Source organism: Pteronotus mesoamericanus, unplaced genomic scaffold, assembly GCF_021234165.1.
Source record: "Pteronotus mesoamericanus isolate MK-2021 breed Mesoamerican mustached bat unplaced genomic scaffold, CSHL_Meso_final contig_121, whole genome shotgun sequence".
In the NCBI taxonomy this organism is placed as follows: Eukaryota; Metazoa; Chordata; class Mammalia; order Chiroptera; family Mormoopidae; genus Pteronotus; species Pteronotus mesoamericanus.
In genome coordinates this window covers 2482106-2500421 of record NW_026555046.1, presented here as the reverse complement: position 1 = coordinate 2500421, position 18316 = coordinate 2482106, and the positions used below count along the sequence as shown (strand labels likewise).

At 44.0% G+C, this 18316-nt stretch overlaps 1 protein-coding gene across 1 annotated transcript; it reads left to right on the top strand.

Moving 5' to 3' along the window:
• The first annotated feature begins 1188 nt into the window (after nucleotides 1–1188).
• On the top strand, nucleotides 1189–18169 carry ANKRD39 (ankyrin repeat domain 39). The gene is made up of 4 exons (XM_054585467.1): nucleotides 1189–1303; nucleotides 6234–6337; nucleotides 6929–7132; nucleotides 17326–18169. Exons 1-4 carry the CDS (start codon nucleotides 1216–1218, stop codon nucleotides 17467–17469), a joined length of 540 nt encoding a protein of 179 aa, XP_054441442.1. The 5' UTR covers nucleotides 1189–1215; the 3' UTR covers nucleotides 17470–18169.
• Nucleotides 18170–18316: the final 147 nt, after the last annotated feature.

Sequence of the window (18316 nt, the reverse complement as noted above, 5' to 3'; positions counted from 1 at the left end):
AATGTTTTCCCACAGTGCTGGCTGTGGGGCTGGGAACCAGGCCAGGGCCAAGGCCTATTGGGAGCTCGCCTTGGCTTCTATCCCAAGGGAGAAGGTGGGGAATTGGGAGTCAAAGCAGAAAAGGAACTGACTTCCCAGAACTCTGGGAAGGGGAAGTGGGAATGAGGGTGGAAGGAAGTGAACTTCCTGGAAGCCGCTTAAGATTGTGCGCACCAGCTGTGACGCTGGGGTTCCCAAGGATCTTAGCGGGAGGAAAGGTTATTTCTAGCCTTCTACTTGCCAGGAATGCTTCAGCTTCGTGGGACAGGGTACTTTACCCAGGGCCACCCAGTGCGCACCAAGCCACTAGCCTATGAAAGGAGTGATGCAGGGTACAGATACAATTATAAGAAAAACAGGAACTAGCCTGAAATGTGTAAGTTGCCCACAGATAGGCCGTGGAAGTGAAGTGTGCGGTACTCTTGACTGGTCTGGGGGTCTGCTGTGGCCAGAAGAGGCTGCAGCCCTGGGTGTCCTAGGTGCCCATTATGGCATGGAGGCGGGGAGGGGGGGTCCACACAACCCAACGCCTTTTCCTTGCTCTCTGGGTTTACCGTTGCTCTTGGTGGCACCTAGCTCCCACAGGTTTTGAAGAAACGGGCCATCTCTGGCTGGTGTGGCTCAGTGGGTTGAGCGCCGGTCTGCGAACCGAAAAGTGCGGGTTGGATTCCCGGTCAGGGCGCGCGCGCGCACACACACTCAAAAAAGGGCCGAAATGGGCCAGAAGTGCTGGAGGAGGGGAAAGTGTCCCGAGGCCTTCCAAGTGGCCTGCGGTGGGCCGCCTTCCTGGGCTTTGGGTGCTGCAGGAAAGGTGGAGAAGGACCCGTAGGCGGTGCCTCCCTGCCCAGGGAGCCCCAGGGACGAGGGGACAGACCCCTGGAGGGCGGGCTTTGGCGAGCGACTCGGGGGTGCCCCGCCTGGCGCCCCTCCCCTCCGGGGCCCCCTTGCCAAGGCAGTTCCTCCCGCCCCTAAGCTACGCAGCCACCGCTGAGCATGGGGCGCCCCCTTGTGGCAGTCTCCCGAGAGGCGGGCCGCCTGGATCCCGCCCCGCCGCCCAATTGGCTCCCTCTGAGAGTTGGGCGCCTGATTGGATGTCGGGGCCGTGGACGCCGACCCGTCAGGTCCCGCTGACGGCTGGGTGGTGCCCTCCCTACAGCCGGACGGTGCCGCGCCGGCATGGCGGCTCACAGTTGCTCTGCGGACGGTCTCTGCTGCACTCACTCGGGCGTGCGGCAGACTCTGGACGAGATGGACTTCGAGAGGGGTGAGGCGGGGGCGGAGCCGGAGGTGGCCCGCGGCGGTCAGGGGCTCGAGGCCCCGGGTCACAAAGACCCCGTCCTCTCCTTGGCACGAACTCGGCCACTGGAAACGCCGAACGGCGCGCAGGGAGGAAAGCTTGGGTCGCTTGGGTGTCACAGAGGGGCGCCTGGGGATCTGCGCCCATGCTGGGGATGGAGCTGCGGGGCAGGCTGCCGCACAGTGCGGGGAACTAACCTTTCTGAGCCGCTGTGCTGTTTACAACCACGGTGGTCTTCGAGGCCGGCGATGGTCTCCCTACCCGTGGGGCCGGAGAAATAACACTTCTCGCACCTGCCTTCTTTCCTTCACCTCTCCCCACCGTTCCTTAACTCACGAGTGATCTCACGCGTAGTGAGAACTAGTAGGTCTCAGCTGGGACAATTCTGTCCCTTGGCAATCTCTACAGATACTTCATTTGTTACAACTGGGAGGGTGCTACAGGCCTCTAGTAGGTAGAGATCAGGGATGCTGCTTGCAGCCCACAATGCACAGTACAGCTCCCTCGACCCGTAACAGAATTACCTGGCCCACACTGTCAATCGTGCTGCTGTTGAGAAAGTAACCTTGTCCTATGCAAAGTAGGATCCCTTCGCCTCCAGGTTACTCTGGCAGATCAATCACCTTGCTTTCATCAGAGCAATTTTTACAATCTGACATCACGGGCACACCTCGAAGACATTGCAGGTTTGATTTCAGACCACTATAAGAGCAGTATTTCAATAAAGCGAGTTGTAATCTTTTTGCTGGTGGAGGGTCTTCCCTTCAGTTTGTAAAATACAAAACATCTGTGAGGCACAAGGTAAAGTGCAATAAAAGGTGTGCCTGTGTTTTGTTTGCTTGCTCATTTATTATTTATTTTGCATGCATTGAAAATATCCTTTTTTTGTTGTGTGGATATCTGTTCTTCATATCTTTCTTCTGGGTTCATTTTTCTTTTTCCTGAAGTATATCCTTTAATAGTTTTTTCAGTGGGCATGCTCCCCCCCCCCCCCCCCCCCCCCCACACGCAGTTGAAGGGTCACTTAGCTGGTATAAAAATTTAGATTGACAGTTATTTTTCCCCCTCAATCCTTTGGAAATATTATTACTTTACATTCTTGTACCTGCTGCTGCTAAGAATTCTGCTGATAATCTGATTATAATTCTTTAGTGAGAATTTTTTCTTTTGGGTAACATTTTTATTTTTATTTTTAAAGATTGTATTTATTTTTAGAGAGAGGAGAAGGAAGGGAGAGAAACATTGATGTGAGAGAGAAACATCAATTGGTTGCCTCTTGTACATGTGCCAGCAGGGGACCAAACCCAGAATCCAGACATGTGCTCTGACCAGGAATCAAACCAGTGACCTTTCAATTTGTGGGATAATGCCCAACGAGCTGAGAGCACACCAGTCAGAGCTTTTTTATTCTTGATATTCAGTTATTTCACCACGCCGGATTTGTTTTTATTAATCCTCCTTGGCAGTTTTTCATCTGAGAATTCATTGTTGTTTTCACTTCAGGATAATTCTTAGCTGGTACCTCTTAAAACATTTCCTCTCTCCCATTCTGTTTCTCTCTGTTTCTTATTTTTGAAACCTGTACTAGACATATTTTGATACATTATATCTTCTGTGTTTCTTTACTTCTTTAATGTTTTTCTCTTCACTATTCCTCATTCCAAGTGATTTCCAAATCATTAATTGTCTCTTCAGCTGGGTCTGCAGTACTGTTGAATCATCTATTTTTTATTTTAATGATTCTACTTTTTAATTTATTGACTTTTGTTTCAGATCTGCCTGCTCTTTCCCCCTAATGTTCTGTTGATTTGTAGATTCCATTCCTTCATCTCCATGAATACATCAAATGTTTTTAAGTTTTAGATTATACCATGATCGCTAGGTTTTGGAGCATGCATTTTCTCATTTTTCTGAATGTCTTGCATGGCAGTGGATTGCTGCTTGTTTGCCAGCTTCTAATCTTTGAGCTCACTGTGCAGGGCAAGTGTACCTCTTTTGTAAGAGATTATCACACGCAACTTTTGCTGGCTAATAGAAGCATTCTTATGGGGCACTTTTTAAAAATTAATGTATATTTTTTATCCTCACCCAAAGACATGCTTATTGATTTTAAAGAGAAGGGAAGGGAGGAAGAGAGAAAGGGACAGAAACATTGATGTAAGAGAGAAACATCCATCAGTTGCCTCCTGTACAAGCCCCGAATGGGAACCTAACAGGCAATCCAGGCATGTGTCCTGACCAGGAATCACACACACAATCCTTTGGTCTATGGGACATTGCTCCAACCAATGAGCCACACTGAGCTAGGGCTCATGAGTCATTTTTAAAAGTTGCCCCTGCCTGGCCCTTATAGGGTCCACTTGTCTCAATCAGTTTTATGATAGATTTTAAACTGGAGGTTTGCTTTCTAAGGATAATGTAGGTAGATATAAGTCCCACTCTTCCAAGTTGCATTGGTTATTGCATTTGATTTTTTTAGGATTTTTTCTGCCTTTGCTGTCTTCACACACCTATTCAAATGGTGCTGTTTCTCATTTCCTTTAGGTTTCTGTTCAAATGTCACCTTATCAGAGATGCCATCCCTGACCACCACCTATACCCCTTCTCTGCTTTACCCATATTTTGCTGTGTATAATGTGCTCCTGTGTATAATGCTCACCCATGTTTTTGACCCAAACTTTCAGGGAAAAAAAAAATCGATTTAATTTTTTAATTCAATTATTTATTTATTTATTTATTTATTTATTTATATTTAGATACTTGGTTTTTTCGTATTAAAAAGGAATTTTAGCATTTATTTTTGAACACATGGTACAAGAAATTTTAAATAACAAATAATTACAAAGCACAAGAACAGATACAAGGTATTTCAGGTACTGCCCATGTATAATGCACATCCTTATTTTTCCTTCAAAAGTTTGGGCAAAAATGTGCATTATACACAGCAAAATATGGTATTTTTCTTTGTAGCACTTAGCACCACCTGACTTATTTCATGTGTATGTGCGTATACATATATGGGTCTTTCTTTTTTCTGTCTCCTTTAATTAGAATATAAGCTCCCTAAATCCAAAATTTGGGGAAAGGGTTTTTTTCCTCAGCTGACCCTTAGTACCCAGAATAGTGCCAGATGCATAGTGTAAGTATTCAGTAAATATTTGCTGAAAGAGGAAAGGATCTGAGCATGGTGACTTGCTTCCTGCAGCTACTCAGGGTAGGAGACTGGAGAATTTTTCAGTCCCAGTTTATCCACGATGTGCCACCTCCCTCCCGGCTTTGTTGCAGAGAGCCTTATCTAGTTCCCTGCCATGCACAAGGCCTGCAGTCTTTGCTCCAGACTCTGCTCAAGCATAGGACTCTAAGCCTCTGAGGTCGGTGTCTAGTTCTGAGGGTTCTTTGGATCCTACAGTCTCAGTGCTTGCTCACCACTGTCTGTAGTTCTCACCTTGTTCTGGTACCCAGCAGGGTCCTTTTCTTGCTTTTGAATTTGCCTATATATTCAAACATTTCATTTTATGTTATTTTATTATTTTTTTAATGAAGAAGTTGAATGTTTTATTATTAAACTTTCTTGTTTTCCCTCAAGGCTGCTGTTTCACTCTATAAAAATAGTACCAGCAAATTCAGTATATTGCTAAATTAAAATAGTATTGTTCATCATCTGACACTAACAACTAACAAAAACTTTTCTCCACTGCCAGTTATTTCCAATGGAAAGTTCACTAAGTATTTTGACCCAAATACTGGGACTGATGTAAGCAAGTTGCAATGTTATATAATGCTTAAGATAATAATATTTCCCTTGAAATATATAATTTTTATAACTGTATTTCACCACAAATAATTTCAGGAATTCTGAATATTATAACTGTAGCCTAGCCTAAAAATCATAGGGTATTGTAAAAAAAAAAAAAAAGATGCAAATTGTGTTTATCTGCAATAATTATAAAATTAAGGGGTATTTTCTTCTAATTGCATTGTTATAGTTTCTTTTCCCGTTGGTATGGCTAAAAGATGCTCTTTTAAAACTCCTGGCTACCACTAATTTAAGACAACAATGCTAGATTATGTTGTTTCATACTACTTTATTTAGGGGGGGGCCCATTTTTCACTCTAATAGATTTATGTATTTCTCCTATGCATGTCCAGTCATTAGTACATTAGTTCTGAAGGGTTACTAGCTGTCATCTTGATGAGCCAACCATCCTCATAACAAGAGTTGTTGACAAGTCCTGGATTTTCCGCAAGAGCTTTATTAATTTCAGTTACTTCTGTTAGAGGAGAATCGAGTTCATTAGCAGCTTTCCGATTTTCCAAAGCTCCACACCCATGTTGTTTGTTCAATTTTGTCTCCATTTCAGGCAGACTACAGTGAACAACATCTCCTAAATGTTCCAGTACAAAATTTCTGGTTCCCATTGTTCCAAAACCATTTTCTGTTGTTATCCATTCATGTTTCTCTGTGAATTTACAAATTGAGAGTAGATCAGGGCCGTTGCAAAGCCGCCAGGGCGGCTCCTGCCCTCAGGCCCCAGGACCAGGGCTGGTGTGGAACGCAGGCTGCAGGCGGAGACCCTCAAGCTCCACGCTGCTGCTGCTCATAGCCTGTACTCCTCAAATATTTTAAACATCACTCAACATTTGTGTGTTTGAAGTGGGGAGAAAGGATTTCTGTCCCTGCCCAGTCACCCTACCCTTGTCAACAAGCTCATTGTCGTCTGGTTCACATCTACGTCACCAGCACCTAGGAAGTGCTCAGTTAATATTTGTTGAATGAATATTAACCAGGCACCCATTTCTCTCTAATTTACTGGATGAAAAAATGGAGATCAAGAGGTAAAGGAATCATTAAAAGTCCTCATTCAGCATCATTTAGTCCTTTGGTTGTCTCTCCCAGGTATCTGGTCAGCAGCCATGAATGGAGACCTGGGCCGAGTGAAGTATTTAATCCAGAAGGCAGTGGACCCTAGTAAGCCCGACTTGGCTGGCTACACCGCTCTGGTGAGTTAGGAGGAACGGGGTCAGCTTAGGGACCCCTGCATCTGAGGGGGATTCAAGTTTACCTTTTGTCTTCTCTCCCTTTCTTCTCTCCCAGCAGGGTTTCTCTCTCTCTCTCTCTCTCAGTTTTATTTTTTTATTTTTAGAGGGGAAAGGAGGGATAAAGAGCGGGAGGAAACATCAATGTGCGAGAGAAACATCCATCAGTTGCCTCTTGCGCGCCCCCACCGGGACCTGGCCTGCAACCGAGGCATGTGCCCTGACTGGGAATGGAACTGTTGACCTTTCACTTTGCGGGAGGACACCCAGCCCACTGAGCCACATCAGTCAGGGCAGGGATTCTCTTTTCAGTGTCATATGAACCTGGGTTTTTAAATTAGTATTAAGTGCTTTACATTAGTTATTTAATTTCATTTCCATAACACTCTGTGAGGTAGAAATGATCGAGGAAACTGATGCCAGACATGAATACATTTGCCCAGGTCGTAAAGCTGATGGAGAAAGCCCTTGGAGGATCCAGGGCCGATTGCCACCCCCTCCCACCAAGTCACTTGCCTGGTTCTGCTGTCCAACCTCAGTCTCTGTTCCCTGCAGCACTATGCCAGCCGCAATGGGCACTACGCAGTGTGCCAGTTCCTGCTGGAAAATGGGGCCAAGTGTGATGCCCAGACACATGGGGGTGCCACCGCCCTGCACCGGGCCAGCTACTGTGGGCACACTGATATTGCACGGCTTCTGCTCTCACATGGGTCCAACCCCAGGCTGGTAGATGACGATGGCATGACCAGCCTACATAAGGTATGCCTGCTTTCCCCCTTCAAAAACCTGTTCTTGGTCATTATAAAAGGCACATGTTCACTTTAGGAAACATGGGGAAAACATAAAAGCATAAAGTAGAAAACAAAAATCATTTCTAATCTCAGTGTTCACTTTCATCACTTTGGGATTAATGTGTAATTTTCCAGCATTTTCCCTGTGCACTACATAAAAATATGGAGCAGTTTACGAATTTGCGTGTCATCCTTTCATCCTATGCATGTACACTGAAATTAAATGTAGTGTCATTTTGTTTTTCTTTCTTTTGATGATGTCTGAATGTTTTTCCCCCTAGTTGTCTCCTGAAACTTACACCTGCTCTCGCCTTTCCCTGTAGTCCACTCTCCGTGCTATAGCTAGACTAATCATTTCATTACATTTCTCACTAGAAATTCCTACATGGGGTAGACAATTTTAGGCATACAAGATGGTAAGCTGTGAAAGTGAATTTCCCTTCAACCCCTGACCCTAGGCCGTCAGTCTTCTAGGTCTCTCTCTTGAGGCATAATTTTTACCCATTTTTTTTGTTTCAAAATATATTTCATTGATTATGTTATTACAGTTGCCCCAATTTTTCCCCCTTTGCCCCTCCCCCACCCAGCACTCCCCACTCCCTCAGGCAATCCCCACCGCTTTGTTCATGCCCATGGGTCATGCATAGGTTCTTTGGCTACTCCATTTCCTATACTGTACATTCCCATGGCTATTCTATGACTACCAATTTGTACTTCTTAATTCCCTCACCTCTACACCCATTCACCCAAACCCCACTCCCATCTGGCAACCGCAAAATGCTCTCTATATCCATGATTCTGTCTCCATTCTTCTTGTTTGCTTAGTTCGTTTTGTAGATTCAATTACTGATACATATGTATTTATTACAATTTTACTGTTCATTGTTTTGATCTTCTTTTTCTTAAATAAGTTCATATAACATTTTATATAATAATGGTTTGGTGATGATGAACTCCTTTAGATTTTTCCTTGTCTGGGAAACTCTTTATCTGCCCTCAATTCTAAATGATAGCTCTGCTGGGTAGAGCAATCTTGGCTGCAAGGTCCCTGCTTTTCATGAGTTTGAATATATCTTGCCAATCCCTCATAACCTGCAAAGTTTCTTTTGAAAAATCAGCTGACAGTCTTATGGGAACTCCTCTGTAGGTAACTACCTTCTTTTCTCTTGCTGATTTTAAGATTCTCTTTGTCTTTAGCCTTTGGCATTTTAATTATGATGTGTCTTGGAGTGGGCCTCTTTGCATCCATCTTGTTTGGGACTCTCTGTGTTTCTTGGACTTCCATGTCTATTTCCTTCACCAGATTAGGGAGGTTTTCTTTCATTATTTTTTCAAATAGATTTCCAATTTCCACCTCTTACTCTTCTCCTTCTGGCCCCCCTATTATGTGAATGTTGGTGTACTTGAGGTTGTCCCAGAGGCTGCTTATACTACCCTCATTTTTTTTCTTCATTCTTTTTTCTTCTTCTTGTTCCAATTGGTTGTTTTTTGCTTCCTTATGTTCCAAGTCATTGATTAGACTCTCAGCTTCATCCATTCTACTGTTCTTTATTTCTGTTATATCCTTCATTTCTGCCTGGCTCTGTTCCATGAGCATCCCTATAATCAGTGTTTTGAATTGTGCATCTGATGAATCGCTCACTTCCATTTTGTTTGGTTCTTTTTCTGGACTTTCGCTCTCTTCTTTCATTTGGGCTATGTTTCTTTGTCTCCTCATTTTGCCACCTTCCTGTGTTTGTTTCTATATGTTAGGTAGAGCTGCTGTGACTCCCTGTCTTGGTAGCGTGGCGTAATATAGTAAGTGTCCTGTAGGATCTGGTGGCACAGCCTCCCCTATCACCCAACCTGGGTATTCAAGGTGTACCCTCCGTGTGGGCTGAGTACACTCTTCTCTTGTACTTGAGCCTTGGTTGCTGTTGGTAGGTCAATGGGAGGGAATTAACCAGGTCAGTCAGCTGCAAGGACTGGCAGTGACAACTCACCGCCAACCTCCGCCCTCCATGGCGGATCAGCTGTGCAGGGGCAGGGTGGTGGTGCTCTGACGTGGTCTGTAGCTGTCCACTCGGTGCGCTGGCCCTGGGGTTTCCCAGGTGGTGCAGGCCAAGGTCAGCCCCCACCTGTGTTTTGCCCAGGGTCACCCTGCATGAGCTACAAAGCAGTCTGCAGATGACTGCTACTTGTGGTGGGCTTGGAGGTTCTCAGGTGAAGCCAATCTGTGATCCAAATCTGGTTGCTACTAGTGCCTGGTCTGGGGCCATTTAGCCAGAGGTACAGGGGCTGGAGGCTTGCTGAGGCTGACTGTTGCTTGTGTGAGAGGATTTAGGAAGTTGTGAAGCCTGAGCCAGGGTCAGCCATTAAGAGGCACTGCTTGGGAATCCAGTAGTTCCTTTCACCAATCCAAACTCCTGTGGTTTTTACAGCTGAAGTTATGGGGGCTTATCTTCCTGGCACTGGAACCCTGGGTTGTGGAGCCTGGTGTGGGGCTGGGACTCCTCGCTCCCAAAATATCCTTCCTGAATTTTTATCCACCACACCTTGGTGTGGGACCAGCCTGATCCATATCTCTACATCTCTTATTAGTCTGGATGGCTGTGGTTTCTTTAGGTCTGCAGTTGTCAGACTTCCATTCAACTTTATTTCTGATGGTTCTGCATGATGGTTATTCTATAGTTTATTTGTAATTTTGATATGGTTGTGCAAGGAGATGAGCCTTGTTTACCTCAAGCTCCATCTTGACCAGGTTTTTCCATCTTTGAGATGGGGTTTATGCAAATTTATTGGATATGTAAGTAAATTTATTTCTTTCTTGCTCCCACTTGATTTTCCCCAGAGTAATGGTTTCTTAAAAAATTTAATTTAATTTTTTAAATTTTATTTTATTTATTTATTTTTAGAGAGAGGAGAGGTAGGGAGAAAGAGAGGGAAACATTGATGTATGAGAGACACATCATCTGGTTGACTGTTGCACATCTCCAACTGGGGACCCAGCCCGCAACCCATGCATGTGCCCTGACTGGGAATTGAACCAGCGACCTTTCAGCTCATAGGCCAATGCACAATCCACTAAGCCACACCAGCCAGAGCTAAATTTGTTTTTAGAGAGAGGGTAAGGGAGGGAGAAGGAGGGAGAGAAACAACAATATGTGTGAGATACATGGATTGGTTGCTTCTCACATGCCCCCAAACAAGGACCTAGCCCATAACCCAGGCACATGCCCTGGGAATCAAACTGGCGACCTTTCCGTTTGCAGGCCGGCACTCAATCCACTGAGCCACACCAACCAGGGTCGAGTGATGGTTTTAAAAAGCAGTTCTGATCATGCCATACCTTAGACTCTTTCAGGGGCTTTACCAAGTCCTTAAGCATGTTTATGAGACCTCTACCTACCTCTCCGGTTTATCTTTTTTTCCCCGAATTTTTTAAACAAGCAGGAGCACAATAAAGAATATTCTTGAACTGTAGCTTGTGGGACAAATTCTGGATGTGAATATTAAAGTAGAACAGTTTAGCACTGACTGGTGTGGCTCAGTGGGTTGGTCATCGTCCCACAAAGTGTAAGGTCACAGGTTCAATTCCCAGGCAGGGCACATGCCTGGGTGGCCGGTTCAGTCTTCCATTGGGGCACATATGAGAGACAACTGATCTGTGTTTCTCTCTCTCTTTCTCCCTTCATCTCTCTGTAAAGATAAATAAAATCTTTTTAAAAGAAAATTTAAGTAGTTGTCTGCATAATTCAGCAACAGAACCTATAGCTGACACGTGTTGCTATCCACCAAAAATCTGTGCTCGCTTTTTTAAGAAAATTAGTTTTAATTATAATTGATAAACAATATTATATCAGTTTCAGGTGTACAACATAGTGATCAAACTTTCATATTAGAGATATGTCCTTCTAAAGGACCTCTCCTATTACAGACTATATTCCACCCTCCTCATGCAACTAGTTCTCAGCCATTGAGGACAAGACACATTGATGATTATTTCCAGGAGAAAACCTTTGGGAGTCAGTGTTCTGACTGCATTGCCCCTGCTTCTAACAAAGAGACCTCAGGGTTAACACGTTCACAGCAAACAAATGAACTCCAGAAACGTGACCTGACAGAAAGGTTCCTATATAGACACAGCAACCTTGACATGTTAGTTCCACAGAGATGAAGTTCTTGTTTTATTTTTAATTTTTTACATCCAACTGTTCAATTATGCATGTTCTTTTATTAATGGGTAATGGGAGTAGGCATAATACTTTGTAATGGTATTTAGATACTAGTAGATACATTTCTTTAAAGATTTTATTTATCTATTTTTAGAGAGAGGGGAAGAGAGGGAGAAAGAGAGAAACATCAGTGTGTGTGGTTGCCTCTCACACGCCCCCTTCTGGGCCCCTGGACCACAACCCAGGCCTGTGCCTTGACTGTGAATCAAACCCTTGACCCTTTGGACCTTCAATCCACTGAGCCACCCCATTGAGAGCAGTAGATACATTTTTAAAAGAAATGTACCAGTTTTTATTTTGTTTTATGCTATATGATACCTCTTATATGAGGCACATAAACTAATCAGACATAGAAGCTGAGTGTGGAATGGTGGTTGCCAGAGACTGCAAGGTGGGGATGTGAGGAGATGCTGCTGTTCAAGGGGTGTGAAGTTTCAGTTTTGCAGGCGATGAAGTTCCAGAGATCTGCACTGTGCCTGTAGTTGACAATACTGTGTGGTACTCTTTAACATTGGTTAGGAAGATAGCTTTCGTGTTAAGTGTTCTTACCACAATAAAAAAAATTGGATAAAAGGCCATTTCAAGGACCAACTTAATTTTTAGGAAGCCAAAAGTGTAAGTATATCTGCAAATCCTTGAACAATGAAATGTTACACTTGTGTGCACATCAAGGGAAGATGTAAGCATTTCCCTCCTTTGGTTTATCTTGAGCTTTTGTGCCCTTTTCATTCCCTGTTAGTCTTTCAATTTCCCGGCCCTCCTCTTCAGACACTGCAGGGCTATATAAACTAAGGTGGTCCTCTGGGATCCCTCTCCTCTCCTGTTTTTCATCTGGCTGTTCTTTCATTTGGTTCATGTTTCTTTGTCTCTTCATTGTGGCAGGCTCCCTGTGTTTGCTTCTGTATATCAGGTAGAGCTGCTATGACTCCGTGACTTGGTAGCATGGCCTAATGTAGTAAGTGTCCTCTAGGGTTCTGTGGCACAGCCTCCCCTGTCACCCAAGCTAGGTATTCGAGGTGCACCATCTGTGTGGGCTGAGTACGCCCTCCTCTTGTACTTGAGCCTTGGTTGCTGTTGGCAGGTCAATGGGAGGGATTTGCCCAGGCCAGCCAGCTGCAAGGACTGGCAGTGACAACTCCCCACCAACCTCCGCCCTCCATGGCGGATCAGCTGTGCAGGGGCAGGGTGGTGGTGCTCTGACGTGGTCTGTAGCTGTCCACTGGGTCTCCTGGCCCTGGGGTTTCCCCGGGTGGTGCAGACCAAGGTCAGCCCCCACCCTGTGTTTTGCCCAGGGTCACCCTGCATGAGCTATAAAGCAATCTGAGATGGCTGCTACTTGGGCTGGGCTTGGAGATTCCCAGGCAAAGGCAAGCTGCGACGCTTCTCTGGCTACTGCTGGTGCCTGGCCTGGAGCTCACTGAGGCCGGCTGTTGCTTGTTTGATAGGATTTAGGAAGTTGTGAAGCATGAATCAAGACCAGCCATTTATATGGAAAAGCAGCTTGGGTGGGCCTGTAAATTGGGTGGGGCAGAATAATCAGGGGTCTCCAAGGCGGGGCCAGCAGTGTTAGCCAGGTTAGTGGAGTCTCAAATGTGGCACCAGCCTGCTGGCTCCGTGGTTCTCTTGGGGGAGGGATCAGAAAAAGGACAATGGCCTCTGCTTGCCCCAGTGCCAGACACTTCAGCCTCTCCCAGCCTCTGGTGCCCTTCAAGCTGCCACTCCAGTGCTGGAGCTCAGAGGGAGTGAGTCTGAGTAGGTGATTTTGTGTGTCGGCCCTCTAAGAGGAGCTGCTTGGTGCTCCGGTGGTTTCTTCCGCTGACTTAATCCGCACTGGTTTTTACAGCCAGAAGTTTTGGAGACTGGAACTCTGGGCTGAGGGGCCTGGTGTGGGGCTGGGACCCCTCGCTCCTGAGATAGCCCTCCTGATATGAGTACCCTTACAACCACACATGGGGGAGAGACCAGCCCATTCAGCATTTGCGCCTCTCCTACCAGTCTCAATGGCTGTGGTTTCTTTAGTTCCATAGTTGTCAGACTTCCATTCAACTTGATATCTGACGGTTCTGAGTGATGGCTGTCCTATATTTTAGTTGTAATTTTGATGTGGTCATGCGAGGAGGCGAGCCATGTCTGCCTGTGCCACCATCTTGACTGGCCAGTATTTGGGAATTTTTGTTTGTTTTTTGATGTAAACCTGTATAGCTATAAACCTCCCTTTTGCTACATTCCATAAATTTTGGAAAGTTGTGTTTTCATATTCAATTGTCACAAGGTGGTTACTGATTTCCTGTTTAATAGCATGTTGTTTAGCTCCCACGTATTTGTGCATTTTCCCGTTTCCTTCTTACTGTTGTTTCAGTTCACAGGCCAGTGATCAGTCATCTGAGCCGCGCCAGCCAGGGGCCTTCTTCCTGTTGTTGATATCTGGTTTCATGCCACTGTAGTTAGTTAAGATTCTTGATATGATTTGAATGTTCTGGAATTTATTGAGACTTGTTTTGTTGCATAATATGTGGTCTATTCTGGAGAATGTTCCATGTGCACTTGAAAAAAAATATAATGCAGTTTTTGGATGAAATGCTCTAAAAATATCTATTATGTTGATCTGGTGTGATGTGACATTTAAGGCCATTATTTCCTTATTAATTTTCTGTCAGAACTCTCTCTCCATTGATGTGAGTAGGGTATCAAAATCTCCTACTATTTTAGTATTACGGTATATATTTTTCTTTATGTCCATTAATAGTTGCTTTATGTATTTAGATGCTCCTGAGTTGGGTGCATAGGTATTTATGACTGTTATATCCTCCTCTTGAATTGACCCTTTTATAATTATGTAGTATTTTTTACCTTCTTTGTCTTTTTTTTACATTCTTTGTTTTGAAGTCTCTTCAGTCTAATACAAGCATTCCTACTCCAGCTTTCTTTTCATTTCTATTTGTATGAAGTATCTTTTTCCATCCCTTCACTTTCAGCTTGTATGTGCCTGTCAGTTTCAAGTGAGTCTCTTGTCAGGAGCATATAGACATGGTTTTTAATCCATTCAGCCATCTATGTGTTTTTATTGGAGCATTTAATACCTTTAAAGTCATTATTGATAAGTAGTACTTATTTCCTTTTTCTTGTTATTTTGATTGTAGTTCCTCTCTATTCCTTTCTTCTCTTGATTGCTTCCCTTGTGGTTTGCTGGTTTTCTTTATTCTTTTGTTTGGGTACCTTTCTCTTTATTTTTTTTGTGTGCCTTTTGTAGGTTTTTGATTTATGGTTACCATGTGGTTTATGTATATTATTTATTTGCTGATCCATTCTTCTATATTGGCTAATCTGAGGTTGATTCCTTCTAATGTATTTTTCATTTCAGTTATTGTATTCTTCAGGTCTTCTTGGTTCTTTTCCTTTAAAAAAAAAAAGATTTTATTTATTTATTTTTAGAGAGAGGGGAAGGGAGGGAGAGAGGGATAGAAACATCAATGTGAGAGAGAAACATTGATCTGCCGCCTCTCATATGTGCCCTGACCAGGGACTTGGCCTGCAACCCAAGCATGTGCCCAGACAAGGAATCAAACCAACAGCCTTTCACTTTGTGGAACGCTGCCCAACCAACTGAGTCACACCAATCAGAGCTGCTTGGTTCTTTATTATTCTTTTTCTTTGTTGAAGTTCTCCCTAAGTTCCTCTATTTTACTCTGAAGTTTAGTGAGCATCCTTATAACCATTTCTTTGAATTCTTTATCAGATAAATTATTTATCTTGTTTATTTAGGACTTTTTTTCTGGGTGTTTTCCTTGTTCTGTCACTTAAGAAATATTCCTCCATGTTCTCATTTCGTTTGACGTTCTAATTTATATAATTAGACAAAATAACTACCTTTTCCAGTCTTGAAAAAGTAGCTTTGTGTAGAAGTGACCTCTGTGTAGGCTGTGTGTGCTGGGTGGTTTTAACAAGCCATTGGAGCCAGGCAGGTGCTCTTAGTACCCCCGGCACTGGCCTGCCAGGCTAGAGCAGCTCCATATGGGGAGGCCAGGTGCATGTGACAATGCCATGTTGATCCTGCTTGCTCCCTTTGTGCAGAGCTGAAATGGGCTGTGGGTGATGTGGTTGGGAACATACTGCAGTGACCGTACATGTAGGCCAGAGTACCTGGAGAGAGCTCCTGCCTGCCCTACAGAGGTGTAGGGGAATGCAAACAATGGTGTTCACTGGCACTCTGACCTTGGAGAATTTCCGCAGATACTGGAGGGCTCCCACGGTTCCCCAGCTTTCTCTGAACAGTTTCACTCTATCATTTGTTGTACAGAAATTGTTCAATTGCCCTCAGTTGTTTTTCTTAGAAGGAATTGCTCTCTCTATGTGTGGGCATATATTTCAGTGTGCTCATGGGAGGGGGCAAGTTCTACGTCTTCCTACACCACTGCCATCTTAGACCTCTCATTCTTTCTTTAAAAAATAAATTACTTATTTCCTGGCCAGTGTGGCTCAGTTGGTTGAAGCACTGTCTTGTAGACTGAAAGATCGTGGGTCCAATTCCTTGTCAGGGCACATACCCAGGTTGCAGGATTGATCCCTGGTTGAGGTGTATATGAGAGGGCAGCTGATCTGTGTTTCTCTCTTACATTGATATTTCTCTCTCTCTCTCTCTCTCTCTCTCTCTCTCACTTTCCTCTCTCTCTAAAAGCAATGAAAAAATGTCCTTGGGTGAGGATAAAGAAAGATAATAATAATTTAAAATGCTGACCGTAAAAAGCTAATAAATAAATAAATAAATAAACTGCTTGCGAACATTGGGTTTTATTTATTTATTTTTGGTAAAAAATTACTTGGAATGCATCTCAGAGTTGCTCACAATATACCACTGCCTGAATTGAGGCAACAGAACTGAGAACCTGGGTCTGTACATATCAAGAGTACCTGCTAAAAACGATCTGGATTCAAATTTGAGATAATGGTTGCTACTAATACTAATTTTGATACCTCTCAAAAATACCTGTAATTATCAATTTGTCTGTTGGGAGAAGTAGGAAATACAGTGGAATAACAGTTGTTAAGAGTTCAGACTTTGCCATGGCTGGTGTGGCTCAGTGGATTGAATGCTGGCCTGCAAACCAAAAGGTCACTGGTTCGATGCCCAGTCAGGGAACATGCCTGGGTTGTGGGCCAGGTCCCCAGCTGGGGGCACGTGAGAGTCAACAGATTGATGTATCTCTCGCACATCAGTGTTTCTCTACCTCCCTTTCTCCCTCCCTTCCCCTCTCTCTAAAAATAAATAAAATCCAAAAACAATTGAAGAACGAGTTCAGACTTTGAGGTCAGACAGACCTGCTTTGGAATCCCCAAGCTGCCACACTAGCTTTGTGACCTAAGGCATGTTGTTTAACTTTTATAAGCCGCACTTTCTTCATATATATAATGGGAATAATGATAGTTCCCACCTCTCATGGTTACTGTGAAAGTTAAATGAGATCATTTGTGTAAATCACTTAACTCTGTTATATTTTGGAGATAGGTTAGAAATTGAGAAATCCAAGGGAAGAGGAGAAAGGGGGGAACCTGGGCCTATTTTTCTCTGCTCATTTGAAAGTTCCCAGAGGGCAGAGGCCACGTCTGATGTCTACTGTGTTCATGGTGCCCAGCACCCTGTAGGTGATCTGAATGTTTGTAAAAGACACTTAGAGACTCAAGGTTCTGTACTTGTCTTTAATATGCAGCCTGGACAAAGAAGAATGGCCACTGAACAAAGAACCAAAAATTTAAGCTAACTGCCAGAATGTCACTAGAGTCCTCTGCCCATCTGCATACAAGTCATGGGATTTTATAGGAATAAGGGGAAGTCTACTCAAACAGCCAGTATCTCCATTTCCATGGGGACAAAAAGAACCCCAGAAGCAGAGCAAGAAAGAGCAGGGCCCAGTAAGGGTATGACTTTTTATTCAGCCTGCTCTCTCCACAGGCTGCTGAGAAGGGCCACGTGGACATCTGCTCCCTCCTACTGCAGCACAGCCCAGCCCTGAAGGCTGTCCGGGATCGGAAGGCACGACTGGCATGTGACCTGCTGCCCTGCAACAGTGGCCTGCAGGACCTGCTGGCCAGCTGACTCACCACCTTCTGTCTCAGGCTGCCATGCAATGAGATATAGACTGGGTCTCCAGGCCACAGCTTTGGTCAGCGTCCATGCTGAAGGGTGGGAAACCAAGGCCCGAAGACCCAGGAAGAGCCCAATTTTGGCCACTGAAGTGAGGGAGGAGATTCAGGGGCCGCAAGTGCTTGAGCCTGGACAGATGGTCCTCTTTTAAATTAATTCATGTGGAAACATCTACTCATTTGAAAAAAATAAAAGTTATAGCCTTACCTAATCCCATGCCCAAAATTTCAAGTAGATTAAAGACCTAAATTGAAAAACATGAAACTGTAAATATTAGAAGAAACCATGGACAATATAACAAATTGAAAGCTTCTGCTAGCCTAAGAACCTTGGTAAAAGTCACTTTACCTGTCTGTCCCCATTTCCTTACCTACAAGATGAGAATGATTATGATAGGGGCCACCTCAAAATCACTATGGGGATTAGATGCTTGAGTATATGGGGTGCACTGGAGAGAGTTCCTGGCATGCTGCAAGCAGGATATTAGAATACCCACTTCCTCAAAACCTGATCGGCATGTTTTTTACCATAATTTTGTTCATTTTAATACTCTGATATATTTAAAAGTGCTCTTCCTTTTTTTAGTTTGAATTGCTGCTTATGAGGTTGACACCTGTCTTTTGTGAGCTTTCTGTCCATATCCTTTGCCCATTAAAATTTTTCTTTTTTATTGACTTATGGGAGTTGTTTATGTATTCTGGATATTGATTCTGTGTTTTATGTGTATTTTTTTTTCCTTTCATACTGTCATTTGTCTTAACTTTGTTGGTATCTGTTCATCGGAATTGGTACAGCCACC

Bases quoted from the DNA above. Each gene is read 5' to 3' on its own strand.
- ANKRD39 (XM_054585467.1), top strand. From the start codon at position 1,216: ATGGCGGCTCACAGTTGCTCTGCGGACGGTCTCTGCTGCACTCACTCG. The intron at 1,304-6,233 runs GTGAGGCGGGGG...TGTCTCTCCCAG, and splicing joins CGAGATGGACTTCGAGAGGG to GTATCTGGTCAGCAGCCATG. The intron at 7,133-17,325 runs GTATGCCTGCTT...CTCTCTCCACAG, and splicing joins GCATGACCAGCCTACATAAG to GCTGCTGAGAAGGGCCACGT.